This window comes from Nothobranchius furzeri, chromosome 15 (assembly GCF_043380555.1).
Source record: "Nothobranchius furzeri strain GRZ-AD chromosome 15, NfurGRZ-RIMD1, whole genome shotgun sequence".
NCBI classification, from domain to species: Eukaryota; Metazoa; Chordata; class Actinopteri; order Cyprinodontiformes; family Nothobranchiidae; genus Nothobranchius; species Nothobranchius furzeri.
In genome coordinates, this window is record NC_091755.1 from 30,095,228 (window position 1) to 30,116,144 (window position 20,917).

The 20,917-nt window shown below is 37.8% G+C and overlaps 1 protein-coding gene across 2 annotated transcripts in view; it reads left to right on the plus strand.

Annotated features, from left to right (window-relative positions):
- Nucleotides 1-20,917, plus strand: part of cntn3a.1 (contactin 3a, tandem duplicate 1) — a 114,260-nt gene that overhangs the window by 37,882 nt on the left and 55,461 nt on the right. For both annotated transcript variants that reach the window (XM_015967616.3, XM_054745815.2), the window contains exons 5-8: nucleotides 1,369-1,464; nucleotides 18,596-18,799; nucleotides 19,200-19,302; nucleotides 19,562-19,746. In XM_015967616.3, the coding sequence (XP_015823102.3) occupies nucleotides 1,369-1,464; nucleotides 18,596-18,799; nucleotides 19,200-19,302; nucleotides 19,562-19,746 (588 nt within the window). The remainder of the gene's footprint in view (nucleotides 1-1,368; nucleotides 1,465-18,595; nucleotides 18,800-19,199; nucleotides 19,303-19,561; nucleotides 19,747-20,917) is intronic.

The following is a 20,917-nucleotide window of genomic DNA, read 5'->3' on the forward strand; positions in this document are numbered from 1 at the left end:
TATCCAGTTTTTGCTCTATCTGCTTCACTCCTGCCAACATTTGTTTCCTATTTGTGTGACGCTCTAGGTTATGCCAAGATGAAAGGGTGCATGTCTCCAACTATCATCACAGAGATGAACAAACCTCATTCAGTGATTTATTTTTCTAAGTGACATGTAAACTAGGATAGAGGCTCTTATTCCAGTGAAGCTTGATTATTGCCATAGCTCGATTCAGATGCACATGTAATTGTCAGACTGACATTAAGTTATGCCTAAACTACCACTGGCTAAAGGCCAACAGTATGTAAATTGCAATAAAAAGCAGGAACAATAATTTATGAAGTAATGTTATGTGAAGACATGCATAACATTAGGCTGAAAAAGATTTTTTCCTAAGTACATTTTTTTGTTCTGTATTATATCTAAAGAAGAAATGATTTTCACTTTAATCTAATCCATCTGAAGGGATCCATAGAGGTCCGTTCTAGTCCAGAGGGGATCCTAAATGTGTTAAATCTTTTCAGCAAGGCTTTGTGCAAACAGACTCATTCATTCGTTTAGTTCTGCCCACTGATTCATCCACACAATCTGTCTGTCTGCAGCAAGCATAAAAAGAAAGTAATGATCTACAAATTAATTTCAGGAGTCTCTCAAAAGCTTTTTTTTTCTCTCTGTTATTAAAACAGTTTCTGGAACAAGAAGAAAAAGGGGAGAAAAGGCTGCTTTCATTTGTGTTAATGCAATACTTTTTTGCTGGAAGCAATTTGTGATTTCTCACAAGGTCTGCAAAGATCACGAGCTGTGTTTATTATGCAGAGGCTTATCCTGCTGTGCCCGAACAAAGGAGGTGTCAGATTTGCATTCTTTCTCCCTGTTTTTGAAGCGAGTCTTGATTATGTCATTTTTATGTCTGCCACACATTTGGCAAAACTGTCCGTGGCATCCAGGAGCCACAGCAGGCAGACTGTTCTACGGTAGCTGTCTCTATTTGCTTTCTCTCAGCAGGTTGTCAACAAGTAATCGGTTTCCATACAAATTATGTTTCAGTCTTTGTTGTTTAATTGTTGCTGGCCTTTGTGCGGTGGATCAAGCACAGAAAAGCGATAACAATATGCCGTTTCAATTAAATTCACTCATGTGTGTCTTATGCTGGAAAAAATTGCTTTCTGCTCCAGTCAGAAGCACTATGGAGTTTACAATAGCATGTCTTCATTAATGTAAATACATCACAAGGATTTCAGGACAAGCTTGCTGAAGTTTTGAATTATATTTCATTCTTAGCTTTTGTTTAATGGTTTCCTTTTACGGCTTGTGTGTGCCCTTGGCTTCTCTGAAAGACTGAATGATTATTTTTGATTCATAGCTTTTTTGTGTGATGCCCTACAGACTTGGAAAATTTCAAGACCCAAAGACGAAGTCCGGTGAGGGTTCGTGAGGGTCAAGGTGTGGTCTTACTGTGTGGTCCCCCGCCTTACTCTGGAGGTAAGAGTCTCCATTCTGATGATTTGTTTCATGTGCTTATAATCTTTCTGTTGCGAAGTAACTAAAGAGAATGCTGGTTTTTCACATAAATGTCAACATCGTGTGGTAATCGTTGACTCTTAATCTAGAGACCAAGTTGTGCTTTCCTATTAAAAACTCTTGGCTTGTTTGTGTGTATTGTTAAAGTTAGTGGAGTGAGTCATTTTACTGTGGAACGCTCTGGCCTGTCAGCCTGATTTTCTGTGGGAGTGAGGAAAATTCTTTGGCATGCAGACGGGCAACAATGTGTTTGGCTGGAGACCTGCCAAGCTGAGTTACAGAAGTTTTCCCTAAAGGTGTATTGTTTCCTTCCTCTTATCTCTTGGCATCCGTGACGTTATCTATGGAAGCTAGCGCCCAGTATTAACACCTACACTTGGGTTTAAAAAGATGGGCTTTTGCCAGCAAGGCTGAAGGTCGATATCTATTATTATTCTAAGAGGGATGAAACTGTATGAAAAATTTGTATCATGATTCCTGTGAAGAAATTCATCATAGATAACGATATTATCACAGTGCTGAAAATGTGGAAAAAGGGACTCGAGCATGCTGAAATGATTGCACCAGCAGTAGCGGCAGCTGTAACATTAGTTTTTTTTTTCACCTGTCACATATTTAATCCCTCATTTTGTTAGAAAACTTTCACAAGCAGTTCAGCACCTGCTGTATGATAAACAAATACAAAATGTAATGAGCTGATGATAGTCATTGGGATAAAAGCATGATGTGATTTTCTTGTGTTTTTATCACCACTGGTTGGTGGAAAAGGAAGGGTGGTTGAACATAATGATAGGGGTGTGCAATATGGAATAAAAACAGAATGTTTTTATTGACAAAATAGACACAATTAAACTAACTCATGTAGCAAATTGTTATCTAAGGAGGGGTAACAACAAAAACAAAGTTACAAAAACCCCTCTACTTCATTTAAAACTCGAGTTAGCACTTATACTACACTCCTCTGAGCTGGTTTAAAGTGGCCGGGTTTGAAAGGTGCAGGCTTTTGTAGCCTGCCACACGCGAGGCAGCCTGTAGCTGATCTCATTCAGCTGCACTAACTGCTGCAGGAAGGGAGGAGGGAAGAGAGGCTTTGTGGTGTGCCACCGTCCAAGGTGCTGAAATGAGGGGAGTTGGAGAGGGTGCTGTCTGTGTTGCTGAAGTTGTAGTAGTACCAATTTCCAGTCCTCACCTCGGTCGGACAGGTGGCAGTGTAGCCATTTTATTAAATGACTTAATGACCTTCAAATAAAATGCATATTTTTTCCTTTTTTTTTGTAAAGGTAGGTTTTCTGCCCAGAAGTGTTGTTGCATCTGCTTACTGTAGGGACAACAAATACTTTATTCTGCCTTGTTTTAACCAAATGATCTTCAATTTTAGCAGTTCTTTCAAGTATTTAAGCCCTCAAACTCACAATAGTAAAATTAAATTGTAAACAAGCAAGAAATACGTAGCACTGGTAAAAACATTGTAGGGTACTACATTACCTGTAGCATAACAAGCTAATACAGATGGCCTGTTGGATCACATTGAATTTCTTTTCTCATATTGTGCTGATGGAGATTCTATTAAAAATTATCCCCTTTAACATCGTAATAAAATGCTAAATTGAGTCACGCTACAGATTTTGTTTCTCTGGAGGTTTTAAAACCTGCACTTCTTTCTCACTTCCATCTCTTTGCAACTGGGGCACAGCTTCTGAATGATCTTTAGCTTACTGCAACTTCTAAATAGTCGCCAAACATACAGTACAGGCCAAAAGTTTGGACACACCTTATCCTTCAATGGATTTTCATGACCATTTACATTGGTAGATTCTCACGGAAGACATCAAAACTATGAATGAACACATGTGGAGTTATGTACCAAAAAAGGTGAAATACCTGAAAACATGTTTTATATTCTATCTTCTTCTAAATAGCCACCCTTTGCTCTGATTACTGCTTTGCACACTCTTGGCATTCTCTTGATGAGCTTCAAGAGGTAGTCAGCTGAAAATTTTCCCAACAGTCTTAAAGGAGTTCCCAGAGGTGTTTAGCACTTGTTTGCCCCTTTGTAAATGGTCATGGTCATGAAAATAAAATAAAAAAACACATTGAATGAGAAAGTGTGTCCAAACCTTTGGCCTGTACTGTATATTTAAAATGTTGTTATACTAATCCAACTTTTTAGAATATTTGAACAGTTGTTTAAAGTTGCTGTAATTAGAAATTAGTTGTTATTCATCTCTGTGATTCAAAAGAAAATAAATAATTCATTTCAATGAGGATTTGTGTTACGCTGCGAGCGCAGGAGGATTGGACCCAAAATGCAGAACACCACAACTCGAGGCAGGAGAGGTCGTTTAAATAAAAAATACTTTTATTAGGATGAGAACTGAAAAAACAAAGACTATAGGACACGAGGTCAATAAAGTTCTGTAGAAAAAACAAAAGCTCTCACATGAGCCGGGATCTGTAGTAACTAGAGGGGGACAAAAACAACGCTGACAAAAAGACAATGGACCGACAAACAGGGCTTTTAAACACAGAGGGAGGTAATCAGGGGGAACAGGTGACAGGTGTGAGGAGTGAGATCTGGAGGGAAGACAGGTGCCATCAATAACCTAAATGGGGGAAAGAACTAAGCAGGAGGGAAGATAAACATTAACCTATAAAACACTGAATAACTAAACCTAAAGACTAAGGGCAAATATAAACAACTAATAACTAGAGGAGGACTAATACAAAATCAAATAGGAACTACCAGGGGGTGACTACGGGGAAAACATGAGGGAAGCCTAGAGAGAGCTGGGGATCATAATGAGACACAAGGGGAGAACCTGAAGTGAGAACAGGAGGGGGCTGGGGACCAGAAAAGGACACAGAACATGACAATTTGAAGCTAATTGTACAATAGAAATGCCATTAATGAACAATACTAATGATATCCTTATGGCTTCTGAGAGCTGACTTAGGTCTATACATGTCTAGTTAGATCTCAATACTGTTTTTATTTTTCTATAATCAATTACAACACTATTACAGTACCAAATTGGAATATAAATTAATTAGATTAAATTCAATTGGACTGAACTGCATTAGATTGCATATGATTGGATTTGTATTGAATTTGTGTGCTTTACTGTTAATCACCATTAAAAACTTTCTATAATGTGTAAAACGCAGAGAAGTATAATTCAGATGTTTTTGGCACCTTTTTATCTGTATCAAATTTCTTTATTCTGCAATAGGAGCTTGCATCTGTAATTCTGTAAATGGTTAAAAAGTAGCAATGCAGTAGTCTTAACATAAATAGTCCATGTGATCGAACTAGATTTTCTTTGTCTTGTAGATTTGCTTTTTTTTTTTTTAAGGCAGAGCCACAGAGAAGCTTCATGAGCCATTTACATTTTTGTTGCTCCCTGTTTGACATTTTTTCCTACTTTGGATTCCAGTTTCTTCATGCTGTTTGATTCAGAAACCCTGCATCAGCTTGTTGGCCTCATTGCAGAGAGGGAATGTCTCTGCAAGGTTTGCCATTTTAATCAAAAACACATCGGTTAGCTGTTTGCGAAACACTGCTGATGCACTTTTTTTGCTATTTTTTTATTTAAATATGCAAGTCATCAAAACACACAAAAAAACCACCTGTCAAATGTCACTCTGCATGCAACCACAGTAATCTTCACCCATTCTGAGACTTTGTACATGTGGAAACTTAATTTTGACAACCTTTATGCAGTGAAACTTGCACTCTCTTAGATTTGGCTTTGATAGTAGTATTTAGCCCCCCTGCTGTGGCGTGTATTTGTGCCAAAACATATTCCAGTCAGCAAACAACAAAACAGCTGCATTGTCAGGGGGTGTGGGGCTTTTGTGCAGTTTCAATTTCATCACAAAGATGTTCAAAATGGACCATAAAAAAATCAGAACTCTGTAAATTAAAATCCACAAGTTCCTTTATTATTTACAAGAAAGGTCATTTAGTTCTTATAGGGGAACTTTGCAGTTCTTACTTACTTTCAGCACTCCCCAGTGTCTGTTTTAATTCTTTGTCATGAAACAAAAATGAAACTATCCTCCTTGCTGTGCTCTTGTGTTTTTACCACGTTCATCTAACTGCTGAAATGTCTCCTCAGCCCTCATTACTTTCTACAGGAGAGGTTCATCACTTAATCAAACACATCAGCTCATGATCTAAAACATGTAGGAATCATGTCTCTGAGTTCTATCGATTCAGAAAACTCCCAATGTTTACTATTGTCTGGGAAGCACTTTGTGACTTCTGTCTGTGAAAAGTGCTACATAAATAAACGTCTTCTCCTTCATTTGTTGTTTGACTGTTATTGTGATCAAACATTCTTTTTATTTTTTTTAGCTTCACCAGATAAATGTTTTCTTTGTTTCTTCTGAGGCTCAACCATGTAAAACAAGTTACAATAAATGTAAATGAGGGACGGTTAATCTTATCTGATGCAAACATGGATTGCCATAAAGCGTGGTTTTGTGAGAGTTCAGAGAAGCGGTCCAGAGAGGCCGAAGTTCCGAATGTGTTCTCCTGCTCACAAGAAGCGGAGGGGGCTGGGAGACTTTTCATTCACCCTATAAATGTTCATTTTAGCACATATTGGCTCAAGAAAATTATTTTAAAAATATGAAAAAGTGACTTAGCATTCTTTAACTGCAGCTTATTCAGAATGCTGTTTCTAGAGTCATAACAAGAACCGAGCACATCACTCCTGTTCTTAAATCTCTACACTGGTTACCAGTACACCACAAAATCTATTTCAAAGTGCTTCTACTAGTTTATAAATCACTCAACAGTATTGGGCCAAAATTCATGGTGGATCTCCTTCCGATATATGTGCCCAGCGTATAGATCGTAAAGATCTGAGATCCTAAGGAAGGGGTCAACGGGTAGAACCCCGGGTCAAATCCAAACAGGGTGAAGCTGCTTTTAGCTACTATGCTGCACACAAAAAGATGCAGCTTTCTCATGACCTCAAATGTGCCCCAACTCTAGTAACTTTTAAATCAAAATTGAAAATTCTTATGCTGCACCTTCTGCACTGCTCTTCGCACGCTTTAACTTTGTCCTTTTTTCTAATTCTTAAATGTAAAGATAAGATAGGAATACATTTATTTGTCCCTCGATGGGGAAATTGCATTATTGCAACACTTCAAGTACAGTAGAATAGCAGCAGTAGCACTCAAAAGATATCACACATGATTAGAAAAGAAAGTTAAGATAATTATTGCACATAGTAACGATAGTAGACATAAATATTGCACATCTTGAAAGGTGATAACATTTGTAGTGGCATTCTGTAGAGGGTGTGACTCCTGGTCCAGCATGGATCTGAGTTTTGCCAGGACCGTCTTGTTCCCCACCTCCCACACTGAGTTCGGAGGACAGCCCAGGACAATTAATTTGTGTATTTAATTTGATCTGAATGTATTAGCATATTTTCATTGTGCTTGATTTTGTCACGATACGGTGGTGTGGACCCAAAATGCAGTACCCAGGATGACACAGAGGCAGGGATGAAGATTTTAAGTGAAAAGTCTTTATTTTGTGGGTGAGCCAAAAACCAAGGTAATCCAAACTGGGAGTCAAAATCCAAAAGCCAAAAATCCAAAAGGTCAAAAAGCAGATTACTATCTGGGGATCAAGAAACTCTGGTTGAACACAGAGGGACTAAACTGACAGAATCAACAAACATTAATGGACTGACAAGAACACAGAGACAGACAGGGCTTAAATACACTGGGAGGAGCAATCAGGGAAAATGGCAGCAGGTGTGTGAAGTGAGAGCTGGAGGGAAGACAGGTGAACCTAATAATCAAAATGGGAAACAGAAACAGAGGGCCAAATAACCCTAAGAAACTAAGACACCAAAACTAAACCTAAAGGCTGAAGGAAGGACTAACACACACACGTTGTGCTGGGGACAAAGAAGCTGGAGCTGACCTGGGAGGAAACAGTAAAAGATAACATCAGACACTAGACTGACACACAAACTGACACACAGAAACTGACACAGAAAAAAGACACAAGAGGGCGCCAAAGGGCTACAACATAAGACACATAACAGGGATGCAGACAAGGACACATGAGGGCGCTAAGAGAGCACAAGGGGAGCTGGGGGAACAAAGGGACACAAGAGGGAATCTAGAGAGGGATGGAGGACACCAGGAGGCACATAAAGGAAGGGGGCTGACACAGACCATGACAGATTTTAATATTTGTGCTATTCTGGCTAATGAAAATCACATTGAATTGATTCTGCATGAAATGTACTATACAAATAAAGCTGCATTTAATAAAAGTTAGGGATGTATATATATATATATATATATATATATATATATATATATATATATATATATATATATATATATATATATATATATATATATATATATATATACATCCCTATATATATATATATATATATACACACACACTGAACAAAATATAAACGCAACACTTTTGTTTTTGCTCCCATTTTTCATGAGATGGACTTAAAGATCTAAAATTCCAGATACACAATATCACCATTTCTCTCAAACATTGTTAACAAATCAGTCTAAATGTGTGATAGTGAGCACCTGTGGTTTGCTGAGATAATCCATCCCACCTCACAGGTGTGCCACATCACGATACTAATCTGACAGCATGAGTAGTGCACTGGTGTACCTTAGACTGCCCACAATAAAAGGCCACCCTTTAAGGCCACCTGCGAATTCCTAATCCAAAAAAACTGACAGAAAATCAATGTGTTCTGAATTTGACAGATCCCTGTCTCCACAGTATCCTACTGGCTCATCAAAATGCCTGATCCACTTGGAATACTGTTCCACTTCTCCCAAACTAACCCAGCCATCATCATTATTATTGTCACTGAGGCTGTGTTGGGCCACCTCCCTCCTAGCGGTCATTTTTTTTCCTGCAGTTCCTCCCCCTCCTGCTGCAATTCCCGCGGTTTACACCCCTGGGTCTGAATCGATCACCAGTGGAGTTTTCACCGGCTTATGTTCGACCTACCCCTGAGGAGACTCCCTTTCAGATCCGAGATGTCGGGGGGGTCGGGTGACCCCAAGTTACCGAAGTTCATAGAAAAAAAAACGCAGTGCAACCAAGTTGGTCCAGAGTCGTCTCCCGGATCACAACAGATAGATGAAATTGTTTCGTCTAGAACAGCTGCTTCTGAATAGCTGAAGGAACCATTTTGCTGTGTCAGCTTTAGCGTGTAGCAGGGTTTTTGACAGCTTGTCAAAAATGCTCTGGGTTAAAGAGGGTTCACTCTGGGTGGCCTGTCCGTAGCTTTCTCTAGAACTGACTCACCATCAAGTGAGCTTTGTTTTAATATTCTCATATTATGATTTCTTAGCCAACCAGGACATGCCATGTTAAGGGGTGTTAACAAGCAAACCTCAGAACATCACACCTTCTTTCAGATACAGGATGCTCCAATTTGCGGCTAAGAAAATATATATGTGTCATGACGTTTAACTTCACTTTAATTTATCTCTAATGAACCTTGCGTCTGAGTGTAGATACTGATTCCCTTGTCATATCAAACATTACTGATCGTCATATATATAAATCTTTCAATGTAAAAATAACATTCATTTCAAACTCCAGTAATTCAAGCACAGAATAATCAAATCACTTCATTAGTATTCATATAACATTTGGTTCATATTATTATTTAATGATTATTTAACTTATGAGTTGTAAAAATGTTCCTTTTCATGAGAGTGAGCAATCCTGCGGTGTCATCAAAAGAAGGCTTTGTTTGGGAACACAGGCTGATATCTCGTTCCTCCTGAAATGTCAAGGTTTGCAGAACCTTGTTCCTTGTTGGAAGGTAGAATGTAAAATCCACTTCAGAGAATGGAATTCATGTCTGCAGATGACTGGTGGCATGTAGGTCAATCTGTAGCTGAAAACTGACCATTGCTGGACGTTACAATATCCTGATATTTTTCTAGCGATATTATATCAATATTCAAAAGTTGTGTATCGAAAATATCGATATCACAATATATCGTGAAAAATGTTCCTACAACATTATATCAAAAGCCATGTATCTAATTTTTGGAATAATTTACATGCGAACATTTGTGTATTTTCTTTTCTTTTGGTGCAATTCAAATGCCGACCGCTAGTTGGCAGCAGTGTGCATTGGATTTTGTTTCCACCACTGAAATGTAAACCCCTCTATTACGGTTCAGATACATCATGTTAAACAGGTTAAGTATCAATTTATACTGTTTATTCAATTTTCCTACAATAAATTCAGTCTAAAAAATGGCTTATGCTGTCTGGCTGAATGCATCGCAACATATAGTGACATATTGTATCATCTCCCCTGTATCGTAATACATATCTTTTCACCAGATTTTCCCCAATACACATTTCTGATAATAGTACACGGGAAAAGTGTTGAGTCTAAACAATGTGTCTCTTGTAAGGAAATCTAGTCACTTCTAGATTAACAAATTGCAAGAAGAAATTGCTTCTTTTTTTCTGAGCGCAGGCATAGTTTTTCAGAGCATGATTATTTTTTTCCTTTTTCAGTAATGATGGGATAAGTCAACCTTTACTGACTTCTATTTCAATAGATTGCATGTAATGGAGGAGACATACTGTACAATAAACTATAATTTATTTACTTGCTAAAGGATTGATTTTTCCTATGAGTCACCTTCAAATCCAAAATCATGATCAAATGATGATTGATTGCATGTTTAATGAATATTGCAGCACAGGCTGCAAGGCCTAATTCAAAGATTTATGTAGCATGCATGGCTACATGCTACATGTGTGCATTATAAACTGCTCAATAATCCATGATTAATTGTAAGACTACTGCTTGACCCTTTTACCTTCATTGCAGCTGAATAAATACACTCTTCTGAGTGAAAATCTCTTTGAAAAAGCAAAATAGACTTTATTTATTTCTATTTCAAACCTTAATGTGCTTGTTTGCAAGTAGCCAATTAAATAAGAAATGCTTTTTTCTAAAATCCAGATTGTTTTTTTGATGTTAGAGTTTATAATGCAGATTTTAAAAATTAGATTTGAGGGTATTAAAAATTATATATTATTTTATTATAAATAGAAGGCAATCCATGCAGTGAAAAAGTCCCAAAAAGGCAGCAAGACTTCTTTTGTTGCCTGAAGACATTTCACCATTCGCAACTTCCACAGTGTAATGCTGGCTTTTCATGTTTTACATAAATGGCTTCTTTCACTCTTCTTTCAAATCTCCTGTCCCTGAAAAAGCCTGTTGGGTGAATTGTCAAATGTTTTCAAGCAACAAAAGAAATCCTTTTGCCTTTTTGACATTTTTTTTTCTTTTAGGATGGCTATGTCCTGGATGAATGAGAATCTAATGTGAACAAAGAAATACAAAACTTTATGAAAAGTTCCATATTTGTTACAAAACTCTAAAAACTGAAAATGTATCAAAGGTTTATAATAAGAGGTTCCTACTTAATTACAAACAAACAGCATATCTGATGATGAGCCTTTTTCTGTTGTTAAAACCTACTCATAATAATCATGTAGATCTTTTTTGAGTCTCTATCTTTCCTTTTGTTGTGTGATATTCATTTGGTCCGATACAGATTGTATCATTATGGATGATCAAATGCTTTGTTTTAACAGGTGATTAAATCATCAAGGTTCTTCTTTTCTTTTTCATTGTTTTAGTTTCCAGGTTATTTACAAATTCCATCTTTTTTTTATTATTATTAAAATCACCTTTAGGGGCCTGGGCATATTGAGAAAATCATTTTACACATGTCTATAGGCTACCAAGAAGTTTGTTAGGTCTTCAGGGCAATTTAAACAGATTTATTTATAATTATTTTTCCCAACACTTGTTTTGTTCATCTGTTGGTTTGTGGTTTATCTTTTAGATAGACCCTGTTTGGAATTGCCTCCTACATGAACCGGTTCATTTGGGATTTTTAAATTCCTTTCGGGGCTCTTGCCAGGAGAAAACTGCTTCACTGCATTTGACCTATATTTCTCAAACAGTCTTTCTCAACTCACACAAAATAACAAAAAAGCATACCTAAAGATACATTTAAGTTGGTGAGTATTATGTTTTGGTTTAAGATAAGATACATCTTTATTGTCATTGGTTGTCGTTGTTACCAGGAAAGTGACACTGAAAGTGCAGTTGACTCTCAAGCAACGATAGAGATAAAACACAATAAAATCTGCAGATATATACAGAATGCTCATATTTTGTAAAAAAATAAATACAATAGCACTAACTTCTGTTTGCAATGCTTCATAGCCTTTAGTTATTTGGTGCCACTTTACAGTGAGACTCACATTATAAATGGCTAATAATAATAATAATAATAATAATGCATTGAACTTATATAGCGCTTTTTAGGACACTCAAAGACACTTTCACACACTCACGTTCACACACTGCCATCAGTGATGGTAAGCTACTTTGTAGGCACAGCCGTCCTGGGGCGGTCTGACAGAGGCGAGGCTGTCATTTGGCGCTGTGGACCCCTCTGACCACCACCAACATAGTTTACAATAGTTAACATAATAGTTATGTATTAAACTGCAAACACTTTATAGATCATTAAAGTGACTGTGTGTGTTTCCCTGGCGATAGGGGGCAGTGCATACCTAACTCATTGCAAGCAAGCAGTATTTTTGTGTTCAAGTAAGACCTTACCAACGGATGGCCATTAGGGTCAAAAATCCCTGGGAGCAGCACCTCCAGCAAAATAAAAAGAACATCAGATTCCCCTTCCGCAGTGGCAGAAAGTGAAACGGTAAATGTGCAAAACAACAATGTTCATTATTTGGTTAAAGTTGTGTAACCAATTGTTACAAATCAGTAAATGCATTTTCTCCTCACAGGCTTCCATAGAAGGAAACATGGCGTCTAATATGGCGTCTCCCAAAGACTTAGACCCGCTCCCGTGCATTTTAGAACACATTTGTATGGTTATATGTTGTGAAACTGCCAATATTTTTACCAACTGGGCATCATTTCATTCATTTTCAGCAACATTTTGATGGATTTTATCAGAGATTAATGGTAAAAACTACACATTGTCACTTTAATACGTATTTTTATGGACTAATTGAGGGTGACAATAGACTAAATAGATCAGTTTCTTGCTAAATGTAGAGCCAAATGCATTTCAGTAAAAGTTGCTATATTAACCATGCTGGTACCAATTTACAATAAGCCATCTAAATATGAATGGTTTATAAACTGTTTATTGATATGTTGTTAATGAATCTGTAACTTTATAAAGCCTTAATAAGTGTTACATACATTAGCAATAAGAAAGAGAAAAATGATCTTTCTTGCAAAATTATGAGACAAATCTGTATTCTTGTTCCTGCCCTCAAGTATTGCATTTTAAATGCTTAATAAGTGCAGGTTTAAGCGAGCAGGCAGCAGGCTGGCGAACTGGACTAATTTTATTAAGTAATGATGATGAACTGACAAATGACATGAACAAACAGAGGGCTTAAATACAAGAGGGAATCAAGAACAGGTGAGCTAGAAATAATCGGGCCAGGTGTGGCTCATTAACAATAACAAGGGAAGACAGTAAGCAATTCCTGACAGTTACTGATGACTTAATTACATATCTATACACTGTTTATTAGTCATTTAAGAGGGACCCTTATTGTATTGTGGTAACATATCAGGCTAACTTACTACCCCGAAAGCTCAATAAACATTTGTAAATGATTTTGTCATGTGGACTGAAATAAGTGTGTTTTTAGTGAATTTGTAACAGAATTTTATTGTGAATGAAATCCATACTGAATATAGAACATTATGTATTTTTATTTCTAAAGTCCAGCTGTCTTTTCCTGCATTTGTGATCCAAAAATACTTCAATTTAGGTAAATGTTTTGTGTGTGTGTGTCTGTGTGTGTGTGTGTGTGTGTGTGTGTGTGTGTGTGTGTGTGTGTGTGTGTGTGTGTGTGTGTGTGTGTGTGTGTGTGTGTGTGTGTGTGTGTGTGTGTGTGTGTGTGTGTGTGTGTGTGTGTGTGAAACAGCAATGCAGCCAACACCAGCGCTCATTTGGTGGAATCGTCACCAACAAGCTGCTTGATCCTCGTTGTGAAGCGTAGAAGTTGCACGGAGGCCGAGCCTCATGCTCGGAATGATCTGTTGTGTTTCAATATTCTTTACTGTGGATCCAGGACTGTGCACTTTTCAGTGTTGGAAAAGTGAGACACATGTTCTCATAAAAGGTGACAGAACATAATTCATGATCAGCACAACACAGTCCTAGACAAAGATCCGCCTTATCTCCTCTTTAAAGGCTTCCCACATCCCATGCATGATTCAGGAGGCCATTATTTAACTTTAACAATGCCACAAAACGCACAGGAACAAATCTACAGAAAGTGCATCTGTGCTGCCAGGATTGGCTAAAAGCAGAAGGCATGATGTCGTTGCACTTTTGATCTGAGTAATATAATGTCAAGTTTCCCGGAAAGGTTCTCACTAAATCTTTTTTTATGGTGCTGTGCCATATTTGCATCAAACGCTGCTCTGTGTCACCTTTTCCTTTGAGCTGGTCGGAATGACTGTGGTTAGTGAGGGACCTAATGCATCTGACCTCTTTTCCACTAATGGAAAACGGCCTTTCAGGTTTACTCAAGACTGAAATCACTTGTTTTCTCCATTCAGTGCATCTAACCCAAAACACACGCTGGCTGCTGACTAGTGCCAGCACATACAGCTCGCAGGGATTTTTTCCCCATGTGTATGACCTCATGCCATTTCATAAAGTGAACTTGTGTGTTATGAATACAGATTGGAAGGCCCGGTTAATGGCTGCCACTGTCTAGGGAACAGACTTGTGAGTGTAAACTTTGACACAAGCATGCATATATTTTTTCTTTAAAGCACACTTGTGCATAAACTCACTCTTAACTCACGATGTCCTTAGCCTGCCATGTTCCATTTCTCTTCACTCTTCTCAGATCATTAAGGGGAAAATGATGCTGCCTGTTCATTATACAAAGACTAAATGGAACCACAATGAAAATCTGCCACTCACTGTCACTCACGGCTGCATTATTCCATTACCGCCCATCCGCATGTGGCTCTCAATTCAATCAAACCCAACCATTGGCTTTTCACTTCCTATATCCTGTTTCCTGTTCCCCTCCATAAATCTTTAATAGACCAATTAGTAACCGCTTATTTGTTGCTGTTTCGTTGTTTTTTTTTCCAGAGCCTGCACCTTTGAAAGATATAGTTTCAAATACTAGCTAGCATTAAATATACATGACCCTTTCAAGATGAGAACTAGAGTACATTCATGGAGGGGAGAGGAGGAAGCTGCAGCTGCTCCGTTTGTGGGTCAGTCGGATCAAGACGTGAAGTTATGTTGACATAAAAACCTAAAATTGAGAGGCTAGCCTCATTTTCCTGCACTAAAAGGTCTTCGTTTGCAGTGCAGTCATGCGCATTAACATTTAATCTGCAATTTTTCTTCATAATTCAAAGAGGGTGAGGCTGCAAGGATTCCTATGATGAACACATTATTGTTGTGTTTACGTTGATGTCAAATTCTGATGTGTATTGTAATTACGTTCATTTAAATGCATAGAAACTAGCATAACAGTGCTGAGAGGGGACAGAAAATTACTGAATGTTATAATTTAACAGGCTGGCTGTCAATTGCTTTTATATTAGTACACTATGACAGGCACAAGTATATCCAACAGGGTGTCAGCTTCTTTAAAAACCAAGAAGAAATGTGGAAAAATTGAATTGAAGCATTCTTTAAATGTCCATTTTGAGTATCTGGATATATTCTAAGATTGAAAACGTGTTTCTGGACCTTTTCCGTGCGTGTCACTGTGCAAGTAAGCTGTGAAAAGCAAAATCCTAACACACAAATAACAAACTGTCATGATTCATATTTAAGGTCACTATAAGCCCAAAGTATCAGAGTAGAGGTTTCCTGAAAGTATTTTTTTTAAAGCCAGACTGTCAAAAACACAAAGAATGATAAAAAAATAAAAGGTTGATTGAATGCGCTGAGAGGAAGCCAAGCAGAGTGTAGATTTTCGGATGCCTTCGTATAAAGTGACTCCTGAGCAGGCAAGGAAGAGTTGGCAGAGATCAAGGGAGGCTGCAGAGAGGTGGGAGTGTCTGACCGTCAGATCCGAGGCGGTAGATGACCAGAGTGACAGAAACAAGCAAAAGTACATTTCTCAGGATCTTTTTCTGGTGTGCTATTTGCAAGGTTGCAATAATGTGTCGAAACCCCAGCATCCTCCTACCCCCATTAAAATAGGAGAAGCGAAGGAGTGTGCAAGTCACATCTCAATTATTCTCTGTAGCGTAGTGCAGAGTCATCACTTAAACAAGTTTTTATCAACAGCCAAGATTGCTTTGGGGACAGGGATGCAGCACGGTCCAGAGCAATCTATCCTTGTGTCAATATGTCAAAACACCAATATTCCTTTTTTAAAATGTTGCTGTTTATGAGTGTGAAGCCTCTTAGACTGCTTTCCATTTGCTAGGCAGCACTGGGAGCATCCTGCAGAAACTTGTTTTTATCATAAATGATAAATTGCAGATGAGGTTGTGCTAAATCAAATGAAAAATCTTTAATATATTGGTTTTAAAGAACATTAAAGCCATATTTGATGCAGGAGTGGTAACTGTAATGTCTCTGCTGCATGCCAATCACAAATAAACATTGGAGTTTGGCTATTTTATCATATAATTATTTTTGTATTTCATTTTCAAAAAATAAATCCTCAAAAGAACACAAAGATTTTAAATGATAAAATAAAAGTGACTGCTCTCTGCCTTTTTTATGTAAATGTGCACATACTTTGGAATAGTTAATTTAGAAAATATACTGTATGTGTATGCTACTGTGTTAGGTTTTCACCTAAACAGTAAAATGAGTAAATGGGTAAACTTGTTTATTGTCTGAAATCTATGGAAAGACATTTTTCACAGTTTAATCACTTTTTCTCCTTTTTTTTACTCTAAATTACTGTTTGTTACAACCCACCCAGCTCTTCCATTAAACTGAACAGGCCACCTCAGACAACACCTTAATTATCGCTGCTGTTGGTGTAAAGAAACAACTTGATTTAAACATTCCTACTCTCAGCATCATCACTTCGACATAATGAAAATATCACTTTTTTAACCATATTAAAGCCATTTATTCACCAGTGAGTAAGAGTAAGTGCTCCTCAATTATAAATCATGTTTTTAATCATGGAAGGCTGGCACTCAGTCCTATCCGCTAATTGCTTTATCCCATGGGGCATCCACTAACATAGAAGAGATGAGACTGCTGATGAAGCGCTGTTCAGTTTTAAATTTTTATTTAGTTTTAGTCTTTTGACTTAAATAATTTTATATTTTAGTCACAATTTAGTCATCTAATTAGTTTTGATTTTAGTCGATTAAAATGTATTTATCTTCTGATGCAATCATTTACAACTTCTGTAAAGTAAATGTTAACTACACCTACATGAAACTGTAAAGCAAAATGAAAAATTTACATTTTGGGTCAATACAACTCTGTAATATATGTAAACATGACAGGAAATGACACCATACCAGCAGATCAATAAAATGTATTACTCTAACAATACAAGAAGGTAAAACTAAAGGAAAAAAAGTTGTTTTCAGGTGTATTTATCACACATTTGGTTACACACACACACACACACACACACACACACACACACACACATACACTCACACACACACACACACACACACACACGCGTGTGCGCAGCTACCACTATAACATTTAAAACCAGGGGAACCCCTGATGTGTACTCAACAATCAAATACTTTTCAGATCATCACATTTAATGCTTTTCCTCCCAGCTGCAGACATGTTCTGGTCCCAGCTTTGAGACCTGTACGTCTCCAGAACTCGGGGGCATGCAGGTCGGATAGCAGCTGACCCTTCACACCTGGGTCACAGACTTTTTGAGCCGCTCCCCTCAGGCAGGAGGTTACGGTCCATCCGGATCAGAACCTCCCGCCATAAGAACAGCTTCTTTCCATCTGCCGTTAGACTTGTGAACAGTTTATAAATACACAACCATGCTGGTCTTCTGTACTCGACACAACGTCACGCTATCGGCCATGTTACCATTACCAGCCATTTTTTATAGCTGAAAGTTTTATTCTAGTTTTTTATTATATTTTATTCTATTTTTAATCTTATTATTCATGTTATATGTAGCACATCAGTACCGAAGCAAGTTCCTAGTTTGTGAATTGTTTGTTCACTGACAATGGCAATAAACCTATTCTGATTCTGATTCTGATTCTGATGTTCTCCTTTTAGACATAAATTGTACAAGTTACCGGTAGTTTGTTCAAAAAGTATCTGGCTCTGCACTCTGATTGGTTCATTTCTCGTCTCGTCCCGCCTATTCCATATGCTGATTGGTTCTTTTGTCTGTTCCTTCCTCTGTTCCTGTTTTCTGATTGGATTTTAGTTTCTGTCAATTTTCGTTGTCATCTTTTATTCGTCGACAAATTATCAATTCAACATAATTTAGCTTTAGGAAAGTAACTTTTTTTTGTTTAATTTGTGTGAGTAAAAGTCATTTGTCATGAAAAAACAAAGTTAACAGTATGATGAAGCTCCTATTACATGTTTTTAGATGATTTATAAGTAAAATCAATTTATTGGATCCAGGATCAGCTGAGCCCCGGGACCTTGATGTGGGCTGGAAAGATTGCAGCTGAGCCCTCCCACCATGGAAATAAAGTTTTAGAACTTCTCCGTTTAACTGCAGGCGTTGGTTTGTCAGAACCAGAACCTCATAAACTATTAGCCTTTAATCAGAAATGTTCAGAACGTGGTCCATGGTTTTCAACTGATTTTCTTTCCTATTAAAGATGGCTGCCAACACAAAGTTGATAATAAATCTGTCCATGTTCACATTTTATCAATAATTTAGTTCTGTAGTAGCTAAGATGTATCCACAACACGTATGTCAATAAGCATAGCTGAACTTTTCTACACCAATATTTCATATTGCAATAATTTAACTTCATGATCTTTTTGATTGTGTGCTCAGAACTTACCTTCACCTGGATCTTCAACGCGTACCCATCCTTTGTCATCCAGGATACTCGTCGTTTTGTGTCCCAGAAGACAGGAAACCTCTACATCGCAAAGGTGGAACCCTCCGATGTTGGCAACTACACGTGTGTTGTCACCAACACGGTCACCAAAAGCAGCGTTCAAGGACCGCTGACACCTTTAGTCCTGCGTGTGGACGGTATGACACGCCTCGCTCAGACTTACAGGATAAAGAAGCAACAGCTTAGTTCATTTTTTATTTTTATCCTCAAATGAAAGAGTAGAATTTAAAAATCACAGGAAGTTGATTTGCAATTGCCTTACAAAAAATATTATTTTAACCAAGTGTTGCCCTGATTTGAGTCATCCATGCTCTATTTAATGATTATAGATTGGCTCTATGTCTTTTTTATATTTCATAGCTGTCTGAATATTGTTATTTTTTTGTTACTGATTTTAATAGAAAAAACCTTTAGTCATAATCTTAAGTAGTGTTAGAAAATTACAATCAGAGGCCAGTTACTCTAAATCAAGTTTTTCTTTATAACAAACATTTCAAAAAATGGATAATTTAGAGACACTTCTCTTTGCCACTCCAGGTGTCATGGGCGAATACGAGCCAAAAATCGAAGTTCAGTTCCCGGAAGTCGTCCCCGTCGCTAAGAGCTCAACCGTCAAACTGGAATGTTTTGCACTGGGAAAGTATGTCACCCTGTGTTATTAATATATCCTAAAAGTTTCAGCTTGTGATGACTTGTTCCTGTGCTGCTGCACACAAAGGAAGCTACACTCAATATATAATGTTTCAGGTTAATGTAATGTTGATGGGCTTTATCGCTTCTTCCACTTCACCAGGATTTGATGTTACTTTGAATAGGCTGGAGATAAAACAATCTTTGGGATTATTTTTCATGTTTTGCCCTTGCGATGTCTCCCCCTCCCCCCCATCCCCTTCCTTCAGCCCAGTTCCCGTGATCAGCTGGAGAAGAGTAGATGGGGCCAACTTTAGCAGGAAAGTGGACATAAATAAAGCCAGTGGCGTTTTAGAGGTCCCTTATTTCCAGCAAGAGGATGCAGGAGTGTATGAGTGCGTGGCTGAGAACAGCAGAGGAAGAAACTCAGTTCAAGGAAAGCTGTCTTTCTTTGGTGAGTACAGTAGCAGGTCGGTGTCCATGGCTTTGATCTAAAATCTGCCTTCACACTTTCTGCCTTGGGTATAAAAATATTCCTTCACCTTGTCAGCCTTCTAGTGATTCATTAAAAAAACTAACAAATTTTAACACCTAGAGTTTTTACTTCTCTTCTGTTGGGCAGTGTTACAGGTAGAGATGTAATGTTGAGTCTAATATAAGAAAATGTGTTTACTGTCATGCAGTCTGTAGGTTTTATTCGAGCCTAACAGAATAAAATCCCAGAATATGCTTGTAAAATAGCTTATTAACTTTCCGACAAGTTCTTTATTGAGCCAGCTGCTAACATGGAGACCTCTCCGATTTACACCGCCTCTTGGGGAAAGCAATTTTTTCTTTCCTCACCAACACTGGACTCATGGCCTGTATTCTGAGAACAGCTTTTAATGTCCCTTGATGGGGGATTTTTATAGTTTCTCTCTCCATTATGTTGCAGTTTATTCACTGATGATGTCTGGCCACACGGCCCTTCAGGGATGTTCTGCACTGAAAGCAAATTCGAAGTTTTCTTTTCACTGACGGAGGATGCCTTTGATTTGATTATTCTGTTACGTTTTTCTGCATTCTGAATTGAGATGAGCTGATTAAAGTCAGAGTGGATGAACTGAGAATTAATCTGCTTCAGACATTTATGCAATCAATCTTCCAGATGTGTCCAGATATTTTTAAAAATTCATGACCAAGATTACTAAAAAAGTGCATCTGAATACTGATTTTCTCATGCAGTGTTGGTCGTGTGGCTTTGTGCTTCAGCTGTGTGGAAGTTGTGCCTCCTTGCAAGATTTAAGTCCCATCTAATCTCACAGCCTCACAGACTGACTGGTGGGCAAGTGATAAAAATCTCTAATCCCATTTTAAAGTCTCACTGATGGGACCTAGTGGGACATCCATCAAGTTTAGAGAAGAATGGGAGAACCAGTATCCAGACTGTGGTTTGTGGCATTCAAACAGTAAGAACACACTAGCAAAAAGGCTCTGTTATCTCTTAAATGCCCAACTGCAGTTTAGAGGATGTAAGAAATAGTTGTAACACTTTTAAGATCCAACAGCTTGCTGTATTTGAGTGGTTTCTGGACCCGTTACACTGACCTTGTGTGGAAATCCCCACAGGCTCTTTTTGAATGTTT